Source organism: Rhinopithecus bieti, unplaced genomic scaffold, assembly GCF_001698545.2.
Source record: "Rhinopithecus bieti isolate Rb0 unplaced genomic scaffold, ASM169854v2 scaffold_25394, whole genome shotgun sequence".
In the NCBI taxonomy this organism is placed as follows: Eukaryota; Metazoa; Chordata; class Mammalia; order Primates; family Cercopithecidae; genus Rhinopithecus; species Rhinopithecus bieti.
In genome coordinates this window covers 1,164,742-1,187,549 of record NW_016811676.1, presented here as the reverse complement: position 1 = coordinate 1,187,549, position 22,808 = coordinate 1,164,742, and the positions used below count along the sequence as shown (strand labels likewise).

Genomic DNA, 22,808 nt, shown 5'->3' with positions numbered 1-22,808 from the left:
TTTTTTTTTTTTTTTTTTTTTTTAAATAAACAGAGACAAGGTCTCGCTATGTTGTCCAGGCTGGTCTGGAACTCCTAGGCTCAGGTGATCCTTCTGCTTCAGCCTCCCAAAGTACTGGGATTATAGGTGTGAGTCACCACATCTGACCCGAAAAAATCTTTTTAAAAGTACAAGAAGGCCAGGCATGTGGCTCACGCCTGATATCCCAGCACTTTGGGAGTCCAAGGTAAGTGGATTACCTGAGGTCAGGAGTTTGAGACCAGCCTGGTCAACATGGTGAAACCCTGCCTCTACTAAAAATACAAAAATTAGCCAGGTGCAGTGGCACACACCTGTAATCCCAGCTACTTGGGAGGCTGAAGCAGGAGAATCACTTGAACCTGGGAAACGGAAGTTGCACTGAGTCCAGAGTGCACCACTGCACTCCAGCCTGGGTGATAAGAGAGTCTGTCTCTAAATAAATAAATAAAGTACAAGGATACCAAAAACTCTTGGTATCGGTGAGACTGATACAAGAGACTAAAACTGCCTGCCTGCTTAGAGGTCTGGTATAGTTACAACATGAGGTGGAAGAAAAAGCCAGAGAACAACCCCCAGCTTTCCAAAGCCTCCTGAAAAGTGAGTGGACTCCCACTGTGCCACCTGAACATGGTAATTCTTTTCTCTTTGAAGTGGTCTATCAGAGAAGAAGGTAAATATCTCTAGCACAGGTAATTAACGATCATCTACAGACTATACAAGACCCATAACAAAAAGGCAATACTATCTATTAGTGATTTAAATTCACCAGTCATTAGTAAAATGAGTACTTGGTAGCCATAGAAGTTTTTAGAAGTCTAAGGAGTTTTATTACTGATGCAGTATCACTACCTTTAAAGAATTATGGTCATCCAAATACTTGCACATCCACTGCTGAGCTCTATTTGCCAATATTAAAAGTATACTCTTGAGGAAAGGCTGTAACAACAAGATTCACTAAGAAGTTCTTTCTAATTAATGAAATTCAGAAATTTCCATTAAATTACCTGTCCAAAGGAACCTTTGCCTATCAAGGAGTCGATTTCGTAACGATCCATCCACTTTTCTCCGTTTTTTACAATATAATCATAGTTATCATCATCATAACCATCATTGTAAACCTTCCGTTCCTTCTTATGACTAGAATCGTCTCCCTGGCCCTGTTGGTGTCTTCGCTTCTTTTTTGCATAGTAAACCTGAAACGAGAATACATAGTGTTAACTGTAAAACTTAAATCACTGTGAGGGGAAGGGAATTATCAGTGTATACTGAGACACATCTATTTTCTACAGTTGACATTTGAGTTAGAAAATAACACTGATAAAACCAAGGAAAAAATGTCTACAGTGAAATTCATTATAGTTACACTGTTTATAGACTTTGTAAATAAAAAATGTTACGTGACTTGTCCAAAGTATGCCATTCAAGAAAAGTAAAAGGACCTAGTTTATATTTATTTGTTAAAGTATAATTTATATACAGTGAGGTGGCACGGATCTTAAGAGTTCAACATGAGGAATTTTGACAAAAGTTACCAAATGCCAAACAGCCAAGTAACACTTTCATCTACCTCAAGTTCAAGTTCTCTCATGCCCCCTTTCAGTCAATCCCAACTTCACATTTGGGATATAAATTCCCTCTTCTGTAACTTGCATGTATTTATTTGTATTTGATTTTAAGGCCACGTATTTTTAAAATAAGTTTAAATTTTAGTAAACAAACTGATGTTTTACTAAAATAAATAGGCCCTCTGAGACATGCCCAGTTTTAAACCTATAAAATATAACGATTAATGAAAACAGTTATGGCCCCTTTGCCCCCACTCCCAAAGACCATAAGCCTATGGTTAATCACAGGCTGAGTTATTTTCTTTAACACTGTTTCTAAGACTAGTAAAAAAAATAACAGATGAACTAGGAAATAGTCCAAGTAACTGGTAAACTCACTTTGGTGAAATTATAAATTACACTGCATGGAGTAACATCCAAAAAAGTCTACTTTATAAGGTGGTAAGATGTATTAAAACAAGCTCCAACAAAGCTACTGTTAACAACAGTTTAACTGTAGCTTTGTTAACAATTTATCAGAAAATAAATGGAAATTAATATACTGTTATCAACAATTTATCAGATATAGTCAGATAATCACAAGCGAGTCTGGAACATGATTATAATACATAAATGTGTACAAAATCTAACTCAGAAATGTTTCTCACAGAGTTCATTCTAATTTTATGTTGCCGCACTGCCACTGTAATGTAGTAATACTGGCATTAAATAACATTAAGTTGCTATAAAATTTGCATGTACCTAAGAACATCTTTTCACTTTTCAGCTAAGCAGCTCTAAAGCTGGCAAAGGACAAGCCTTCAACACGAAAGGGTGCAGGGCTCCCACTGGAAGAAGAAAGCAAGCATGGGTTTTTCTCCAGAAATGCTCCTTTAATAATAACTTTGGAGACAGAGTTGAAGCCACAAGGAAATGGCAATCAAGCCAATGGTCCAAGACACCAGAAAAAATTTTGGTGGCAAAACACCAAGTTGTAAGGCAAGCAATTCAAAGTGCTGTGTCTGTTTTTTATCTATTTACTTACAACAAAAGGCTTCTGGACATCTTATCATAAAAAGATATAGATAAAGGAACACACACAAAAATGTAAAAGACAGTAAAATCACAGAAATATAGATAGATCAAATACACTAGGCCAAATGCCTGTACCTAGGTATTAAACATATTTCAGAGCTTTCTGACACCCATGGCCAAAGTAGAAACAAATATATAAAATTCAAGCAAAATTCTAACACATATATACTTTTAGAGTCCTTATTCCCCTTGTTTTGAATAAGAGTTATTATATAAGTAACTCAAATGAAATAAAAAAGAGAAATAAAAATTAAAAAAAGAAATAATATATTAAATACAACCTTAAAAAATCAAGTTATCCACAATTATCTTTATACTTTGCAGTCCTTGTTAATATATATTTTACATAGTTGTAATTATATTATTTCTAAATCATTAGTCTTCATAATAATCATCAATATGACAATTACTAGGAATGAAAAAAGTTTAGGGTAAATAGGTCACAAAATCGCTTTTTTTCTCACTGACGTATTGCAAGACAGATGTTATTATAACAAATCAAGTCTTACCTCATTAATATGCTTGTATGTTTTGATCAAGTCAACAGAAAGTTTTCTCAGGGGAGCAGTTGCTGGGTCACGGAAGGTTTGGGGCATCCGCCTCTGTAACATGACAATATCAGGCATCACCTTAAATAGACAGAAAAGACTAGCACTTTAACTATACTGCACTGATATAAATTACCTCTTCTGTAACCTGCATGTATCTACTACTTTTTAAAAGACATCTACATTAGATGATTATACATCCTCTCTCAAAGTTCCCTTTTATGTGGATTCCAATAAAGACAACCACTAGAACAAATAAATGAAATTAGAAGATAATATGCCCAGCTGCCTGAGGCTTTGATCCTATTCCGCCAAATTTAAAGTGGTAGTATTGCAGACATACCCCAATCTAGGAGACACACAGGATGCTGCCCATGAGGGCTTCTCTACCACACAATTAACCCAAAGAAAATTTTTTTCTGAATTATTCCTAAAACCTGACCAGGTTCACAACTAGCTGACAAAGATAAACCCAGCCCTCAGAGGCAACTTTCAGCTTCCTTAACATAGGATTTCAGGACCCAGCTGGCACCAAAAAAGGAGGCTGGCAGCAGAGCCCCATTCCCTCCAGCTGCTCCTAACAAGAAGAAATTCAGCTCCTAATGCCACCAGACCCAGCTGCCCTCTGACAAACATCTGCCCCTAACCAAGGCTTGCCATCACAGTCCCCCCGTTCCCTGATCCCAACTCATGGCTCTCAACACTTCTGACAGGCAATGAGGGGTTGCATCATGAGCATCCTGCTAGACTGTTTCCACAGCAATTACAACAGAGGACAGAGCGGGGGCATGCACCCCCTCTACACACACACACACAGGAGTGCTGCGGCTAGCATCAATGATCCTGGATTACTGTCCGAGTGCCACTGCTCCAGCAAGTGTCATGCCTCAGTCAAAGGGTTCCCAATGGGGGTTCTTGAAATCAACAGATCCTCAAAACCAATTATTTCCATCAAGGTGGTCACAGCCATCCCCCCTGGCCCATCCTTGTGTTCCTGCCCAACTCTTCTGGACATTTGTGCTGGGAAATGAGCCAGAAGACCCTGACACAACATCTCTCCAAGGACACTCGGGTCAATCTGAGGGGCAGAGTGACAGTAAACACATCATACTAAGACCTCACAAAAATGTGTGGAGTCATGGTATAATTGTTAACCTAACCCACACCGAAAAAGAGAAGAGGGGAGGGTTGTACCAGTGGGCAGAACAGGAAGCATCACCATCCATGTGGTCTGAAAAGATAAAACTGTTATGGCATTTACCTATGTGCGCTTTATCATGAACCAACATTAACACTGGTTTCTTCTGCATGTATACTCAAACTCTAAACAGCTGTTACCCAGAGGGCAGATTCACCCATTTACTGAAATAACAGAACCTCTTCTCAAGGACCTCTGCTTCTTAAAATTCCAAATAAGGCTGAAGGGGGGGGAAAAACCCTTGGTGATTATAACTATTTGTCTGACAAAAATCATCAGAATTAAGATGATATAACTTATTTAATTTTCAAATATATAGTCTTACTTTTCTAAACAGTAGGTAATGCTAAGTTCACAGAATATTTTTATACTATTCCTTAAGGACTTAATGCATAAATTTATATGGGTAATAAACATGTTAGTTTTTTTGTGAATGAATGCTGTAAGCATTTAGGGTAATGAAAGGTTTCCCTTAAATGTGTTTCCTTTTTTAAGTTCCCAGCATTGTTTTCATGCAGGTAGTTTATTCCATAATCCCCTTTCTTGGGCCGGTGGAGTACAGCCTAAATGTGAGGTTTCACAAAATCTGAATCAGTGCAATGCTTCATTACCGCTATAATAAAACTTGATAGGAAGTATAAGCCATTGGTAGAGTTAACCGAATAACTTAACAATAAAGTAACAGTAACAGTAGCAGGTGTTTACTGAACGACATGTTTTTAGCATGCATATTTTTACAAGTCTCCCATGTAATCCCCTCAACAATCTCAAGGGAGTTAAATACCATTCCTGTGACCATTTTACACAAGAGAAACCAGTCTCCAATGTTAAAGAACTTGACCAAGGTCCCAGAGCCAGTTAAAGAACAGGAAAATCACCATCCGTGCGGTCTGAAATATTATCATAGTGCAGTTCCTGTAATATTATAGCTGAAGATATCCAGGCCTAACTCCAGGTTCTTAACAAGGACACTCTTGCCAGGAGCTCCCTATCAATGTTACGGCTCTAGTCTACCCTCTTAGCAATCATTTTTAGGCTATTTGTTGGGCAAAGTAATTGAGGTATGCCTAAAATAAACACATACATTTATTAAAATTAGTTACATAAAAAAACTGTGAATGTCTTTAAGTCTTTAACTTGCCAATTTACAATTCCACTGGTATTTCAAACATCTGAAAAAAGAATCAGTGACTACATCCAGGAGTAATGATGCTCACTTAAAAACATCAAAATCACACACAAGTAAAAAAAATTTTTAAACATATAGTACATATACAAAACAGGATATAAACATGAGTTACATGATCAAATTTCTGCACTCCATATGAGTGTGTGCTGTATGCTTAGCATTTCACAACATAATGGTAACCTTTTCTACAACTGCTCAAACTCTGCCCACAAGGCCAAGTTGTTTGTATGTCATGCTTCAAACAACACCCTGTATTGAGACGCTCAAAACACATGGAAAGAACAAATAAATGTCTACAAAGCAAGTAATACTCCTATGCTTTAATTGTGATTTCATGTTAACCAAATTTTTGTTTTGGAACATTGTGATGCCATCAGTACATACCCAGAACTAGAAAGTAGCTTTTCCAAATACCTACTTATACATCTATACTAAGACTCAAGGCCAGAACTAAGCATCTGACACTTTCTCTACTTCCTGCTTCGGCTAGTCAAAGTCAACACAATGTACAGTAATAGAGCAAGCTCCCTTCTACCTTCTAAACCAAAAAGTAAGCCCATGGTGTTCAGAGGACTCAGGAACTCACCAAGCTGCAGGAATGACCCCTTTAGCAAGGGGAGTAACCTAATAAAAGGGAAGTTGATGTGACCTCCTCCTGCTGCCTCAGCTATCTGGCTCTGGAAGCTAGAAACACCGTGCCCTCAACGCTCACATCTCTGGCTCCTTTTACTTCACCCAGATTACAAAACTCCTGCTTAGATCAGTTATAAGAGCTAAAACAATAATTAACTTTTTTCCTGAAAAGATTCTTTAGTATAAGCTCTAGGACTCCTTTCAAAAACTGTTTTCCATTATAATACTTATTTCATTTTATTTATATTTACCTCCTGTTTTCATATATAACGAAGAATCAGAAACACTGTATTCTGCCTTTCTTATTATTTTGAGAGCATTAATAAAGCTGAGTAGCATCCATAACACATATCCAGGGTACTAGGAGAAATTAGGGACTATGAAAAGTATTGTGAAAACTAGAATAGCCCAGAAACTCAGCATTCCAAACATCAGTCATCCTCTTCTACACCTACTTTTGCTCTATTTCTCTTTTAAAAGACATCTGGTAGGATGATTAACAAGAAACAATAGAAATTACATAATGAAATTACAGTAAGTTCATAGCTAAAAGGTACTTTGTATGTGTGGAGGGGTTCTAGTCGGAGGTGCCAATTTTACACCCCAGGAACAGATATGAAGGGTACAAATGACCTGATTCAAATCCTACAACCGACCAAGTCAACCATGAGCCGACCAAGACCTTGAAGTCAGGTCCTATGAATAGGCTTAATACACAGCCTATACTTCAGTTACAGGAAAGGCATCCTCTACTATGACTCCCTTATTAGGCCCAGAAATTTTTGGATTTTGGATTTTGGTAGAAATAGTTGGCTGAGTATTATTACTTTAAAGATAGTCTTTTCACATAAATCTTTAAAAAGTATTTCACAGCTTAAAACAGAAATAGTAAGTAAAATATCTCATTTTATATGATCCAAATACACATAAGATGTTAGTTGGATATAAAAATAGGTGCTTTGCTAATTAAATTATTTACTAAAATAATATAATGATAAAAATGACTTTAAAGGACTGGAAGTTTTCCTAGCCCTCTGCAGACACCAGAGGTTAGACCTGAAATAGCACTGTATCTAAGAAGAAGGAAGCCTGCTCACACACAAGGAAAAGTCACAAATAGCAGCGCAGTCCTTTCAGCTGTGAAACACATTAAAAACAGCACTCTGCCTGACAGGCTGCTTTTGAACAAGCAGGAAAATTAACCTGAATCAACGTGGTTTCCTCAAAGTGCAAATTCATCATCGTGTTATTATTATTAGACTTCCAGGGAGTTTTCTTCTGGCACACAATTAAACACTTCCTAAACTTGGACATTCTGAACAACTGTCCCAATTCTCAAACACACAACTAAACTCAATCAATTCACTGTATAAAAGAAAATCTTAAGTCCTGCCAAAATTCATCTTATTATAACTATTTAACTGTGAATGTTATTAACATGTTATATATCGTATAAACACTATGCCAGCCTAACTATTAGCAAAATTTTATTACAAACACATTTTAATACAAACAAGACACCCCTCAATAAAGATGATGCGTCGTTGTAACCAATTGCTCATTAAAACCATATATATAACTGAATTAGAGAAAATACAATTCCTTCAAATAATCCAGGAAAAGAAATACTTTTAAATCTCCCAACTCTTTTATCCTTACACGATATATTAAAAGAACTAAACAAAAGAATGGCAAACCAAATTTCTAAGTCCATGGAAAAGCAGCCATTTTCAGTGCTCATCACACATCAAATATCAGCAGGGCAAGAAACTTTATCTCACAACTACAGCTAATAAGACTCCCCAAACCAAAATCAATGTAGACAGTGCAGTTAATTTAGAAAGATATTAAAAATACATACACATACATATATATGCATGTGTATATGTGTGTGTGTGCACCAAAAGAGTTCAGCATTTATTCTATTTACACCATTCACTTCATAGAAAAATGGTGACTAGCCTGTCTGAATATTGAATAAATAGCACGGGTAATTTGCATACATCTCTTTTGAATTTTAAGGAGTTTTGTATTTATTTTCACAAATGTGTAGAAAGGTAGTTTAAAATAACACAAATTTGGTTCTGTAAGTTTGCTGTAATGGAATCTGACTTGCTTTCCTGTAACGTCTTTAACTTAGCCACCTTTCCATAAAAATAAGCCTTTTCTTTAAGTTCCTCTAATATTCTTCAGAAATAACTTTTCCCCTCTCCATTACAGAATGAGAGACTGTGGGCATGTTTATGACTGTTTAAGTGAAATACAAAGTAAAATGCAAAAAAAAAAAAAAAAAAAAAAAAAAAAAAAAAAAAAAAAAAAAAAAAATTTTTAATGCAAATTCTATAATATCATGTTTTCTCATGTTTTCTCAATCCATAATCCCATGTTGCATGTAAAACTTGTAAAACTGAAAACCATTAAAGCATTTTGCCTATTTAGTATTCCAACATTTTGAAGGAATAAACTGCCATTCCAACCGTCATTTCTGATACTCCATGAACTTACCTGGTTGGTTAGAGGTTGCTGAATCTGGTCAGAATACGCTAAGGCAGAAACCTGCTGGTCACTTATGCTTGGCTGGCGACGGTCACTGTACGGGTGTGAATGGGGCATCTGTCCAGCCATCTGAAGGCCAGCAGCATGGAATGAAAATGACGGTGCAAGCCGAACAGATGAAGGTTTGCATGCTGAAGTCTCTCCTCCTACAAGAAGATAAGTGAGGTTTAAAGGAAATATTCATATCCTAATGTTTGTATCATTTGACACATCTAATAGCTCTTTAAATAAGAACTTTAGGATAGTCAATATTAAAAAACTTTTCTCACTATAAACAGGTATATGTCACTCACAACAGTTATGTAGTAAATGGTATAAAAGATCCATAGTGATTAAAATGAATATAAACCTGTGTTGAGAAAATCTTCAGAAAATCTTTTTGTAAAGCAACAGCAACAACCTTTAAGACTCATTTTCACCTATGAGATTTTCATCAATTAAGAACCATAATACAAGTTAAATAAGTAATCTTTTAATTATAGAGGGACTTCTCCAATGGACCAGCTCCTCACAAACCAACTCAAAGGAACATTTCTGAGATGCTATTTTGCACCTGCTGCCAGGTGTACGGAAAACATCGCCAGCATCCCCAAACCGGGTGAAACCTTATGGTGCTCTCCACTGACACAGGTAATCAAAGGTTGGGTATAGAAACAGGAAAACAAACATAAAACACAGAACTAAACTTCTCAACCCAAGGTTGTTGGATTCCTCTGCACCTTTCACACAGTCCTAAGAGAATCTAGACCTGGCAAGCTCTCACCACAAAGAAAGAAGAGCCAATAATTATCCCACAGGTAGGATGAACCATGATCATGATATCCATGGCAGAAATGAAAAATTAACCCTTTGGTCCATAAAAGTACTGGTATCTAATAAAAGGTAATTTTTAAGAAAATGATTTAAAAAAGGATTTTTCTTAAATTCAACCTATTTGTAATCACAGACTAAAGCCTAAAACCTTGGTCAACAAGAATGACTAGATTCAAAATACTTGTGCCTGTCCTGAATGAACCAGTTAACAGCCACAACACAACCGACCATGTAGTTCAGTAGCAAAATACTTTGGACTTCCACCATTTTCAAGACACACAATAATGGTGGTCCAACAGTGAAGGACACAGACTCTCAGCCAGGCTGCTGGGGTTGGAGATCCCAGTGCTACCGGTGACCATGCATACCTAATACCTTATAATGATAATGATACCTACCTGAAAAGGTTGTTATGAAGGTTTAGTGCTTTCATACACACGACGTACTCAGAACAGCTCTGCCAATTAATAAATGGCCCAATGTTATCTGCAAGTACTGTAGAGTAATGCACAGTCAATGTGCAGTAAAGGCTCATGGGGCCAGTGCCTATCTTGTGGAGAATACCATCTCTAACTGAATGTGGCACAGACTCTGCAAAACGAAGAGAACAAAGCTCCCCAAACGTTAAGTTCCACCTCTACTTTCCACCACAGGGAACGACACCATTTCCTAACCAGTCAACCAGAATCAACACTTTGGGAGTCATGTTAAGAGTTCTTCCCCAACAGCGGCCCAATCTTGCTCATTCCCTCTCCTAACAGAACACTCAAACACAACCTTTTCATCTGCACACAACATACCTCACTTAAGATTACCAAAAAGATTCCTAACAGCTTTGTCTTTATTCTATTTGCAATTCTAGATCTCCTCAATAACATGGCTAAAGTGACCTTTCCAAAATACAAATTTCAAGTCCTCCACACCTGCTGAAGCTGGAATGTCTACTGCCCCTAGCATTGCTTTCAGACTTTATAGATTCTCTTCTCTCTCCAATACAGTGAGGTCCTTAACTTTCCCAATCTATATGATTAATAATATTTCTTAAATAAAAGGATAGTATAACTGGTGAAAGATGGATAACTTTTCTAAACATTTTATCATTCATAGTCAAAAACACATTCATTCAATTCTGCAGAAAAACCTTGTTCGCTTTTTAAAAGAACTTCTAGAAACTTATACTAAGGCAATAATCAATGATGTGCACAAAGATGTCAACCATGTTTATCCTGGTATTTGTAAAAGCAAAAAATTGAAAATCTAAATTCAAGTAATGGGGGAATGAGGGCTTTTAAATCTGAACATTAAAAGAAAAGGTGGGAAGGAATATAAATAAAAAGAATTGAGGTCCTTAATATATAAGAAGTTATTACAAACAGTAAAAGACTAAGGCTGTGACTGGGAAATTTCTTAACTATTCAAAGTCTTCATTTCCCTATCTATGAAGCAGAGGTATTATTATACTGACCCTATTCCTTGTTACAAAGTTTAAATGAGGTATCACCAACAGGCACACAGAATGAAACCTGTAACACACAGCAAACACTTTTTATAAAAATGTTAACTTCTGTTTTCATTATCCATGTCACTGTTATATACTATGTTTAAACTTTAGTGCAATATTGTAGAAAGCATAAAAATCATTAGCACAAAGCTTAAATTACTATCATAAAATCAATCTGAGTCACAAAATGGGGGGGAAAATGACCAGCATCCCAGAAACCCACCATACCACTCTATGACCCTTTCTAACCAACACCTCCTTCCTCTTCCTTAAAAGTTACTACTATCCTGACCTCCAAAACCAGATTTGGTTTTATTTATTTATTTATTTTTGAGACAGAGTCTCTGTCACCCACGCTGGAGTGCAGTGGCGCAATCTCGGCTCACTGCAAGCTCCGCCTCCCGGGTTCACACCATTCTCCTGCCTCAGCCTCCCGAGTAGCTGGGACTACAGGCACCAGCCACCACGCAGGGCTGATTTTTTGTATTTTTAGTAGAGATGGAGTTTTACCATGTTAGCCAGGATGGTCTCAGTCTCCTGACCTCGTGATCCACCTGCCTCGGCCTCCCAAAGTGCCGGGATTACAGGCGTGATGTTTTCATACGAGCAGGTGATACCGTTTGGATCTGTGTCCCTGCCTGAATCTCATGTCGAATTGTAATCCCCAATATTGGAGGAGGGCCCTGGTAGGAGGTTATTGGATTATGAGGGTGGTTTCTAATGGTTTAGCACCATCTCTCTTAGTGCTATTCTCGTGACAGAGTTCTCACAAAAAAATGGCTGTTTAAAACTGTGTGGCACCTCCCCCTTTTTGCCTGACTTTGCAGGCCATGTAAGACATGCCTGCTTCTCCAACACCTTTTGCCACGATCGTACGTTTTCCTGAGACCTCCCCAGAGGCTTTCATGTTTCCCGTACAGCCCGAAGAAAGAACCATGAGCCAACTAAACCTCTTTTCTTTATAAATTACCCAGTCTTGGGTATTTCTTTATAGCAGGGCAAGTAGAGACTAATGTAATACAGTAGAACTGTTTACTTCATCTTATCCCATAAACCGTAGTTTGTCCATTACCATTGCTTTACAATACCCCAATATATGAACAAATGATAATTTATCCATTCCACTACTGACTGACACCTGGATTATTTCCAGTTTGGGGCTACTATGAACACTGCCACTTTTAAGATTCTTGTTATGATCGTTTGGTATACACAGAGATGCTGTCCTGTTGTTTTTCCAGTCTTTTTTTGTTCCAATCAATTTTTCCACTAGCAGTTTATGAAAAATTCCCCTGCTCCACTCCTTTACTACAGCATGCAATCATCAGTCTAATTTCAGCCATTATGCTAAGTGTATTTGTGCTGTGGTACTACAGTGTGGTTTTAATTTGCATTTTCCTATGCAAAATTAGTGACTATGAGCATTTTTTGATGTATATTGGCCACTTATACATCACTTCGTGAAATGTACATTCAGGTTGCTTTTCTTTTTTTTCTACTGAATTGTAAGCCCATTTCTTACAAATTTCTAAGATTTTAAAAAATACATACTCTGAATATGAGTAAGCCCCTACTGGTTACAGGCAGCTTGCCTTGTTACTCTCTTAATGGTATACTTTGATGAATAAAAGTTCTTAATTTTATCAACTTTTGCTTTACAAGTAGTACTGTACTTTTGGACTCTAAGAAATTTTTCCTTATATCAAAGTCATGAAAAAAATCTACTACCTTCGAAACACTGGGCTCTCTCTCACATCTAAATGCACAATCCATTTGCATTTGACTTCTGTGTAAAATAGGAATCTAGTTTCATTCCCCCACCCCCAAATTAACATCCAGTTGATCCTTAACCAATTATTTAAAAGACAAACATTCTCCACTGCTCTGTAACCCCATCTTTATCATAAATCACATTCCCCTTTATGCGTGAATCTAGTTTTGGACTCCCTATTCTGTTCTACTGGATACAGACTTACCTACTTAGATCTCTGTTCAAGAACTGGACACTAACTAAATTACAATAGCTTTGAAAATTTAAACATCCAACAGGAAATTGTTCTTCTTCAGGAACGTTTTGGCAGGCCAGGCACAGGGGCTGATGCCTGTAATCCCAGGGTTTTGGGAGGCTGAGGTGGGAAATCACTTGAGCCCAGGAGTCTGAGACCAGCCTGGGCAACACACCACCACCCCATCTCTACAGGAAGAAAAAAAAAAAAAGGCCAGGCATCATGACGCACACCTGTAGTTCCAGTTACTCAGGAGGCTGGGGTGGGAGGATCACTTGAGCCCAACATTTCACAGCTGCAGTGAGCTATGATTGTGCCACTGTATGTGCTCCAGCCTGGGTGACAGAGACCTCACCTCTTTAAAAAAAAAAAAAAAAAAAAAGAAAGAAAGAAAAGTAAGTTAGTTTTGCTATTCCATGTAAGTTTCTGATTCAGGCCCATCAAATCCACCAAAACAAACCCATGTTGGGATGTTGAAACTGCACTGATCTCTACAGAATGGTGGTGCCCAACAGAATTTTATGCAACGATGGATTTACTTGCATCAGTAATGTAGCAAACAGCCACATGTGGCTACTGTGCATCTGAACAATTTTATTTTTCCTTTCCAATCCTTATTCTTTCCCTTGCCTTATCCTACTTGCTGGGATCTTTCGTACAGTGATGATTTAGAAAGGAGGTAACAGACACTACTCTCATATATTCTCAATCTTGGAAATTCAGCTTCCTTGGAAAGAACGCTTTCAACATTTCTCCAGTATTATGGTTGCTGCAGGTTTTTAACAAATACTATTCCCAGATTAACAAAGTTTCTTTCTATTGCTAGTTTTCTAAGACCTTTTCCTCATGAATGGATGCTGCCTTTTATTAAATGCTTTTTCTGTATCTACTGAAATGAGATGACTTTTCTGATTTACTCTGTTAATGTGGTGAATGACACTGGTACGATTTTTGAAATGCTAAACGACTTTCCTCGGGCCAGGCATGGTGGTTCCCACCAGTAATCCTAGCACTCTGGGAGGCCAAAGTGGGAAAATCACCTGAGCCCAGGAGTTCCAGATCAGCCTAGACAACATAGTGAGACCCCATCTCTACAAAGAAATTAACACATTAGTAGGGTGTGGTGGCACATGCTTATGGTCCCAGTCACTCAGGTGGCTGAGGTGGGAGCACCACTTGGGCCCAGGAGGAGGAGGGTGCGGTGAGCCATGATGGTTACCACTTGCACCCCAGCCCAGGGCAAGACCCTGTGAAAACAAACAAAAAAACTTTTCCATTTCTGGAGTGCAATTTGGTCACAATTTTATGTGCGTGTGTGGTAGATTCACTGGTAAAACCTTCTGGACCAAGAGTTTTGCTTGTGGGTAGTTTCTGTTTTGTTTTGTTTTTTTTCTTTTGTAAATTCCAAAGACTTCAAAACTAGTGGGTGGCTCTTCCCATTAAGGATCATGTTTAATAGGACTATTCAGATTTTCTATTTCCTGCTGTGTCTGTTCTGTTAAGTTGTAGATTTCTAATAGTATGTCTAACTTCATCTAAATTTCAAATGCACTGACATCAAGTTTTTATAATATCTTCTCATAAGCTTTTGTGATATCCTCTTCACCTCAACATTGGTTAATGAGGTCTTCTTTTTCTTCATGGTCGGCCTCATTAAAGGTTTAGTTGCATTAAGTATGCTGTCTTATATAAGTATTTTTAAAAAAAATTGGTCTCATCTTGTTCTATCAGTTACCAACAACAATGTATTAAAAATCTCCTACTTAAAGTGTTATACTGGACAATACAAATTCAGAGTTGTTATGCTTTCCTGATGAATAATACCTTTTATCATCATAAACTGCCCTCTTTATTTCCAGTAAAGCTTTTTGCTTATCTCTTACCAGTCTGACTACACCAAGCCTTCTCTGCATCAATTTTTGTATGGTATGTCTTTTGTCCATCTTTTTACCATTACCTTCTTCTGTTTCCTTATATTTTAGGTTTATCTCTTGTAAAGAGTATGTGGTTGAGCTGTATTTATAAATGAACACTGTTGTTTCAACTGTTTAATGTTCCTTTTCCTTTCTTACCTTTTGCTGGAATTTTTTATGTCATCTCCCCGTATTTTTATTTGTTAGTTACCTTATATATTGCAATATTACAAAAGATTACGTATCCTTGACTAATCAAAATCTAGTAACTCCCTAAACTCATATACTATGTTGATTTGTATTTTAATTCTGTTGCTCTCTCATCCATACACATATTTGTGTGTATATCTACTGTATTCACAAGAAATCCAAATGACTACCCATCATGGACAGAATCAGACTGAAAGACGCCTCTGGAAGGAAAGATGGGTAATTCTGTGACATCCAGATAGCTATGAAAGAATTACAAAGAAACAGGTAGTTCCTTGATTATTACTGTTATCACTACCCTCCTGAAAAACTTTTCATTGTTTGAATCTAGATTGAGTAAATTCAACAAGCACTTACTGAGGGGGCTACATCAGCACTGTCTTGGGGAGGTGACAGTGCCATTCATAATCTGTAACAGCACTTTTCAGACTTTAATATGCTTGCAAATTGTTTTTGAATCTTGTTAAAAATGAGAGTTCTGATTCAGCAGAGCTTGAGAGTCATTTCTTTTTTTTTGTTTTCCTTTTTTTTTTCTGAGACAGAGTTGCGCTCTGTTACCCAGGCTGGAGTGCAGTGGCGCAATCTTGGCTCACTGCAACCTTTGCTTCCCGGGGTCAAGCAATTCTCCTGCCTCAGCCTCCCAAGTAGCTGGGATTACAGGCACCCGCTACCATCCCTGGCTAATTTTTGTATTTTTAGTAGAGATGGGAGTTTCACCATGTTGGCCAGGCTGGTCTTGAACTCCTGACCTCAGGTGATCCACTCACCTTGGCCTCCCAAAGTGCCAGGATTACAGGCATGAGCCATCGCACCCGGCCAAGGGTCAACATTTCTAACAAGTCATCTGATGATGTCAATACTATTTTGAAAAGCATTGGTCACCTTAATAAAAGAAAGCTGTTCTCCAACTAATTCAAGTAGTGGATAATGCAAAAATAAGTTATAGTCTACCTAAACAATACACTAGAGGGCTTTTTTCCCCCAACAGATTTACTTTTCTAGTTACAGAGTTGAAACTTTTTTTGAGAGAATAATACACATTTCCATGCACAAGGGTGATATGCTAGGTGACAAAGAATCTGATGTTCTTTTTGCAATTTGCTGTGGGTGATCTGAATGTGAATTAGCAAGAAAAAACTTTGTTTTCCACTTCTGGTACCTTTGTGGCTATGTATTGTAACACCTAACATAACTAGTTAGTGACATTATCAGTTATTTAGTGAAAGCAAAGGAAGATTAAGCCACCAGTACCGGGGGACTGCTGGTAAACATGGCATATAAACGAGGTGTGCTTGCCACATGCTCACTGTCTCCTTTCTTAACTCGATTGCTGTGTATGAAATTCAGAATAAACCTAAGTTTAATTTCCTCCTGCAACACCAAAAGGTATTTAAATTATCCATTCATTCATTCCTTTCCTATGATAAGATTCCAAGGCGACAAAATAATATGGGTATTTCTAGTTAACCTGATTTTATAATTAAGCAAATTACCATGTTTTTACTCTAAAGTTTCTATATTCCATTTTAATGCAAATGTTAATGAAAAAAATGACTCAGTTCATCCTGTAACAGGAATGATCACATAAAGTATTATGCGGAACCATATGAAACTGCTGATTTTTGACCACCTTTGGCTTACAAAACAGCAATTTCATATGGTTCAACCTACTACCTACTATATTATATAATCTTTATTCAACTCAGTATAATAATAGCTTAAGAATGTATCACAATACATGTTTTAACATCAGATAGTTATAATTTAATGATGAACTTAACAAATAATTCAAAGCTATCTTTAAAATCATCATTTGGAGTGCAACTCCAAAATATTTTCAACTGCTGTCAAACGGTATGAAAAGCACGTTGGAGAAAAATATGCATGTGGAGTTCTGTCTTTACGTGCTTCTAACTGTATGGATCATTTTAACCATAAGCATGTTTCTGTAACTTTGCTAAACTTGGTAAAAATTCAGTATTTTACTAAAAGAAAAATGAAGCAGCTTCCTTACTTCAGTCAAGTTACTATGTTCTGGCAAGGATCTATAATAACTAGAGACCATATTACCAGTATGGATTGGCATTGTTTCTACGGAGAAATATTTCATAAACAACACATCTCAAAGACAGGGACATAAGATTCAAAAAGATAGTGGTAAACAAAGAGGAAACAGCAAATACAAAAAGCATGAGAAAAGATCCTAAGTTTAAAAAAAAAAAAAGTAAAAGTAACAAGTATCAAAAGCCATTATCTCTGATATATGACCCACACACAGCCCTACTTGTAGGTCTGAATGTTATTCTTACCTAACCTGAATTTCTTTGTTAGTAACGTGTTAACAGGGGACCATTCCTGTGACAGTATTAATTGATAGTAGATTTTAAAGAGAAATAGTTAAAGCAAAGAACAATATCAAAGAACAAAAAGTAAATGAAAATAATTTAATTAAAACTATAGCATCTAAATGTGGAAACTTATGAGGCTGAGGTTCTGAGACAGAATCCACTAAGAAATGAGGAGGGCAACCAAGCTTATGTGGGCAAAAACCCACGAAGTCCCTAGCAACAAGACACATGCAAAATGAAGACAAAATGTTAAAGGAATTGCACCTCTAATGATGGCTGGAAATAAAGGCACATTAAGAGAGTAAGTGAGCGAAAGTCCATGAGTAAGTTTTGTTCACCATTTTATCATCAGCACCAAGAACAGTGCTTGGCACATGGCCTGCATTCAATAAATATTTGTGCAATAAAGGAATGGACTGAATCCATCAGGAATATTTAGACTGTAAAGAAATCATTGAGAGAGGGAGAGAGGGGGCTGCACAGGAGGAAGGATGGAGGTGGTATTTTTTAAATGAGGGGTTCCTGAATCAAAAGCGGAGAAGAGTCTTACAGCACAGGCTAGAGCTACTGCTCAATTGCTCTTACTCATTTTTATAACCCAAGTACACAGTGCAGTGCCTGGCTCCACAGAAGGTGTTAAATAGTAATAAATATATATTAAAGTGAAAGTAAGCAATGACTGTAACTATGCAAAAAGTTTAATGATAAGGACTATTTAGTAACAGTGATCCAATAAGAACAAATGAACTGATTTCTTATTACCCTCTAGTGGCCAATATATGTTACTACAGGATGCATAAACAGACACACACCAATGTTACTACAGGATGCATAAACACACAGACACACGCCAATGTTACTACAGGATGCATAAACAGACACACACCAATGTTACTACAGGATGCATAAACACACAGACACACGCCAATGTTACTACAGGATGCATAAACATACACACACGCACACAAGCTTTTCAACTTACTAGCCAAAACAGCATACTCAATTGTCTAGAAACGCAATGAAACTGCTCATATAAGACATAAATAAAAGCTCAGGTTTTTCAGCATGGAAGATTAACTGAATCTATATATTAAAATTGTTAATAACAATGGGTTATGGATAAAAACATGTTACCTTTAGAAATTTGTATTATCAGATTTCCACTTCTGACCTTTGTAGAGTACCTGGTACCAGACTCCCTTGCTCATAAACATCTAAACCAGACTCCCTTGCATCATAAACAACTAAAGAACTAGTCAAAACATATGAAATAACTGTTTTCAAACACTGGACTACAGGCAGTGCAGAACTGTCACGACTGAAAAAAGAAATCAATCTTGGTGAGCCCTACAATTACCTTGGTTTCCTATCTAGAGGCACTTTTCAGGATACAGTATAGGAAGGGGGAGCCCAAACAGAACACAGCAATCTCGCTGTGCTGCAGAGACAGAAGGAAGAGTTCAAGGCCACTGAATTGGCTGGAATTTGTGCAGCAGGTAACAAAAAGAAGGCGCTCCATCCATCTATACATAGGGTTCTCCTTGACTCTTTGGACAAATGCTAAGCTGCACAAGCACTGGGAGGAGCACCATGAAGCCAGGCACAGAACAACTACCAGGGAACTGTGAACTGAATAACTTCTAGCATTCACACAAGACTGTAAGACATTGAGTGTTCAAACCAATTACAGTGGAGAAACCCCAATACACACCACAGACGTTCAACAGAGACCCCAGAAAATCCAGTTAGGGCTAGGTCTCATCTGGTCTTATAGTAAAGGCTGGCCCCTGTTCTAACAGAGACTGAAACAAACCTCAAAGGATCAAGATGGTTTGCAGGTGAATTAACAGCCTGCCAGGATGACATTCAATGCTCTTTAAAGAGAACAAAATCCAAACATTCACAGGCCAGCATTCCTCATGCCCATAGCCAGTCCAATTCACTAGCACAGTAAGAAGCAAGAAAATGTGGTCTGTATTCAGGAGGAAAAATCCATTTAAGACTCAGAAACGACAGAAAGAGTGAAGTTAGCAGACCAAAATCACTATTATGAATGTTTTAAAATATAAAGGAAAACATGGACAAAATAAGGGAATAGTGAATCTTAATAGAGAAATAGAATTTATAAAAAGGAACTAAATGGAAATTCTAAAAATGAGAAACAAAATAACTGAAATGAAAAATTCACTGAATGGACCTAATAGCAGTTCATACACTGCAGAAGAAAAGGTAAGTGAATGGAAAAACAAAGCAATATAAATTAACCAAACTGAAAACGAGTTAAAAAAAAAAAAAAAAAAATTGGAAAAAGCCACACAAAAATCACACTGAGGCAACTCAACCAAACTGCTGAAAACAATGATGAAGAAAAAAATTGTAAAAGCAGCCAGAGATAAAAACACCTGTTTCCATACAGGGGAGCCACCGTTTTCTCACCAGAAACCACGTGCACTGCCAGAAGAAAATAAAACATCTTTAAATGATGAAAAAAAAAAAAAAAAAAGACCTTTAACCCACAAATCTATATCCGGTGAGAACATCCTTCAAAACTGAAGGCAAAATACTTTTTCAGACCAATGAAAGTGAAAGAATTTGTCAAGAGTAGATCCACCCTCAAAAAATGTTCACACAAGTTCACAGAAGGAAAATGATTCCAGATAGAAACTGAGATTCACACAAAGGAATAAAGAGCACCAGAAATGTAAATATGTATGTAGATAAATATAAAAAACATTTTTTCTTAATATTTTTGAAAGCCAAATGACTGTTCAAAGCAAAAATAACATTGTGGAGTTTATTACATATAAATAAAATAATCACAGCACAAAGGACAGGAGAAATAAAAGTAAGTATTCGGTTGGTGTAGAAGTAGTTGTGGTTTTGCCATTTTATTATAACTTAAATAACTTAAATAAATGTATAACTTAAATAAAATGAAATACTAACTATATCTGAAAATCAAAAATAATCATCTTGAAACTTTGAGACTAATATGCAGATGTGTGCTTTTCATTCATTCTGTATTTAACAAGCACATATCAATTTTTAGGAATTGTACTACCCTCAACAACCAGATCACAGAAAATCTTACCTAACCCTACAGCAAAAGGCCCCTTAACCCTCTCCACCTCAAACGGTAAGCCTAATTCTTACAGCTGAAATAGGAAGCCAAGGATTTATTTTTGGTAATACCATCTGGAAGACAGAAAAGATTAAAATAGTAATCCAACATATAGCTGCTGGATTCCATGAATTATCATATTGTACACAGGATAACACATAATATGGGTAAATTTATATTTTCCCTAATATCCTAAAGTTATAAAATATTTTAAATAGCAAAAATAAATAAAGCAGATAATACCACCTAGTACTAAGTTATTGGCAGTCATGAAAATTCCAGAGAAACAGTTTTTCTTATAGTCCCCATAAATTTTAAATTAATAATCAGTAATGAAACCTATCTAAATAAAATTCTTCCCTACTTAGTACAAAACAAGGTATTGAGAAGTCTTTGAGCCCTTAATTAAACCTAGGAATGGGTGTAGGGAAGTTTGGAAACAAAAGACAGGTAAACAAAGACACACAATATCTCAAGACAAAGTTTGGAAGTGAAATTAAGCCTTTTTAGACAAGTTCAACCACTTAATGAAAAGAATGAAGACCACTGGTTCTCTAACTTTGCCTGGAGGCTAATGGCTGACAATGGATTAGAAGCCAAAGTCTCCCTCCTAGCACAGTAACATTTCTGAGATGTGAAGGCCACAAGACTTCCCCACCCCTTTTGTTCACTACTGCCTCCCCATGGCTTAAAACAGCAGAAGCTCCCTGAGTATCTACTTCCTGATACTTAGAGCACAGACAAATCAATCTGCCATTAGGAGATTTTTAAATGTCAACAAGAAACGAAAGATTCTTAACATGTTGCAATAAATAAAACATGCAATCTGCCGAATTTTAGGTATGACTAACTGACAATTGATTTTAAATGACTGCAAAAAAAAATCTTTTGAAACATTAAAAACTAATACTTTACTGAAAAAAAAATCCATGCTAAAGAAAGCAACATATCTAATACAGCAACTGAAATAATGGTCGCTTACACAATACTCACGAAAGTGTTTTAAGTTTGAGCAAATGCAGTTTAAAAAGTTTATCTTCATGACTATGGCTGCAGGATCCTTCCTGATTTAACTGGCACTTGACCTAATGCTCCCAAATATCTATGGATACATACAGTTTCAATCTGCATACAGGTATTCTCAAGCCCACTCACTCCAGTCCTCTGCGGAAACAAAAAGCAAACTTATTTCTGATTGAAGTTTAATTTCAGATGACTCACTGGACAGCCCTGCAGAGGCACCGAGAAGAATGCCTTTTAGGCCAGCAGAATCCAGACAACAACACAAGCAACAACAAACCAGATGACAGCTGCTGAAGCAGCCCTGTCAGGCAGTATCATGTCTCAATACGAAAACAGAATGTTACACAGAAATCAGAATTTCAATTACATAAATTTCTTCCTAGTAGGGTATTAGAATAGCATTATTTATTCGGCAGGTAACTAATCAGGCTAAACTGAGAACATGCCCCCTAAATAATTAAACAAACAAACAAAATCTACCGCCACTGTGAGCTAGAAAGTACTTTCAAAACTCTGCAAGATCTACATAGGACAGTGATGATTACTGCATCAGGCATCCAGGTTAGTCCTAAAGAAAATGAGCAAATATTTGGGGTTCTGATTAGACTGCTTATATAAATGCTAACCACTTATTTAATTAAAGGATTCATACTTTCACTGCAGTCATTCAGCCTTCAGTAAGTTTAACTTTCATAAATACATAAAGATTTCACAAGTTTTACAAAAATGGCTCAAGTCGTTCCAAATGACACTATAGTGATTATAATAGAGGAACTAATTCTTTCAAGCAAGCTAATAAAATGATTGTCCATCAAAGATGGTAAGCCAGATCCTGAGAGTCCAGTGTCCTCCAAGAGGAGAAAAATGACAGTGACCACAGCTTAAGGCTATCAGACGGTCTTGATTTCAAAGCTGTCCTTCATACTATTATAGTAGTCGTCAGATGGTGTATCCTTATTTATGACTTAGCAAATAGCAGAGAACATTAGAAACAGTCCTCCACAGACACAAACAAATGGAAGAACATACCATGCTCATGGATAGGAAGAATCAGTATCGTGAAAATGGCCATACTGCCCAAGGTTATTT

At 36.9% G+C, this 22,808-nt stretch overlaps 1 protein-coding gene across 5 annotated transcripts in view; it reads right to left on the bottom strand.

Moving 5' to 3' along the window:
• DYRK1A (dual specificity tyrosine phosphorylation regulated kinase 1A) overlaps window positions 1–22,808 on the bottom strand; it is a 158,345-nt gene that overhangs the window by 32,924 nt on the left and 102,613 nt on the right. For 4 of the 5 annotated variants that reach the window (XM_017894625.1, XM_017894626.1, XM_017894627.1 and 1 more), the window contains exons 3-5: window positions 8,734–8,930; window positions 3,170–3,289; window positions 1,026–1,214 (exon numbers count right to left, since the gene is read on the bottom strand). In XM_017894625.1, coding sequence (XP_017750114.1) covers window positions 1,026–1,214; window positions 3,170–3,289; window positions 8,734–8,930 — 506 coding nt within the window. The remainder of the gene's footprint in view (window positions 1–1,025; window positions 1,215–3,169; window positions 3,290–8,733; window positions 8,931–22,808) is intronic. The other variant, XM_017894629.1, reaches the window with a different exon arrangement.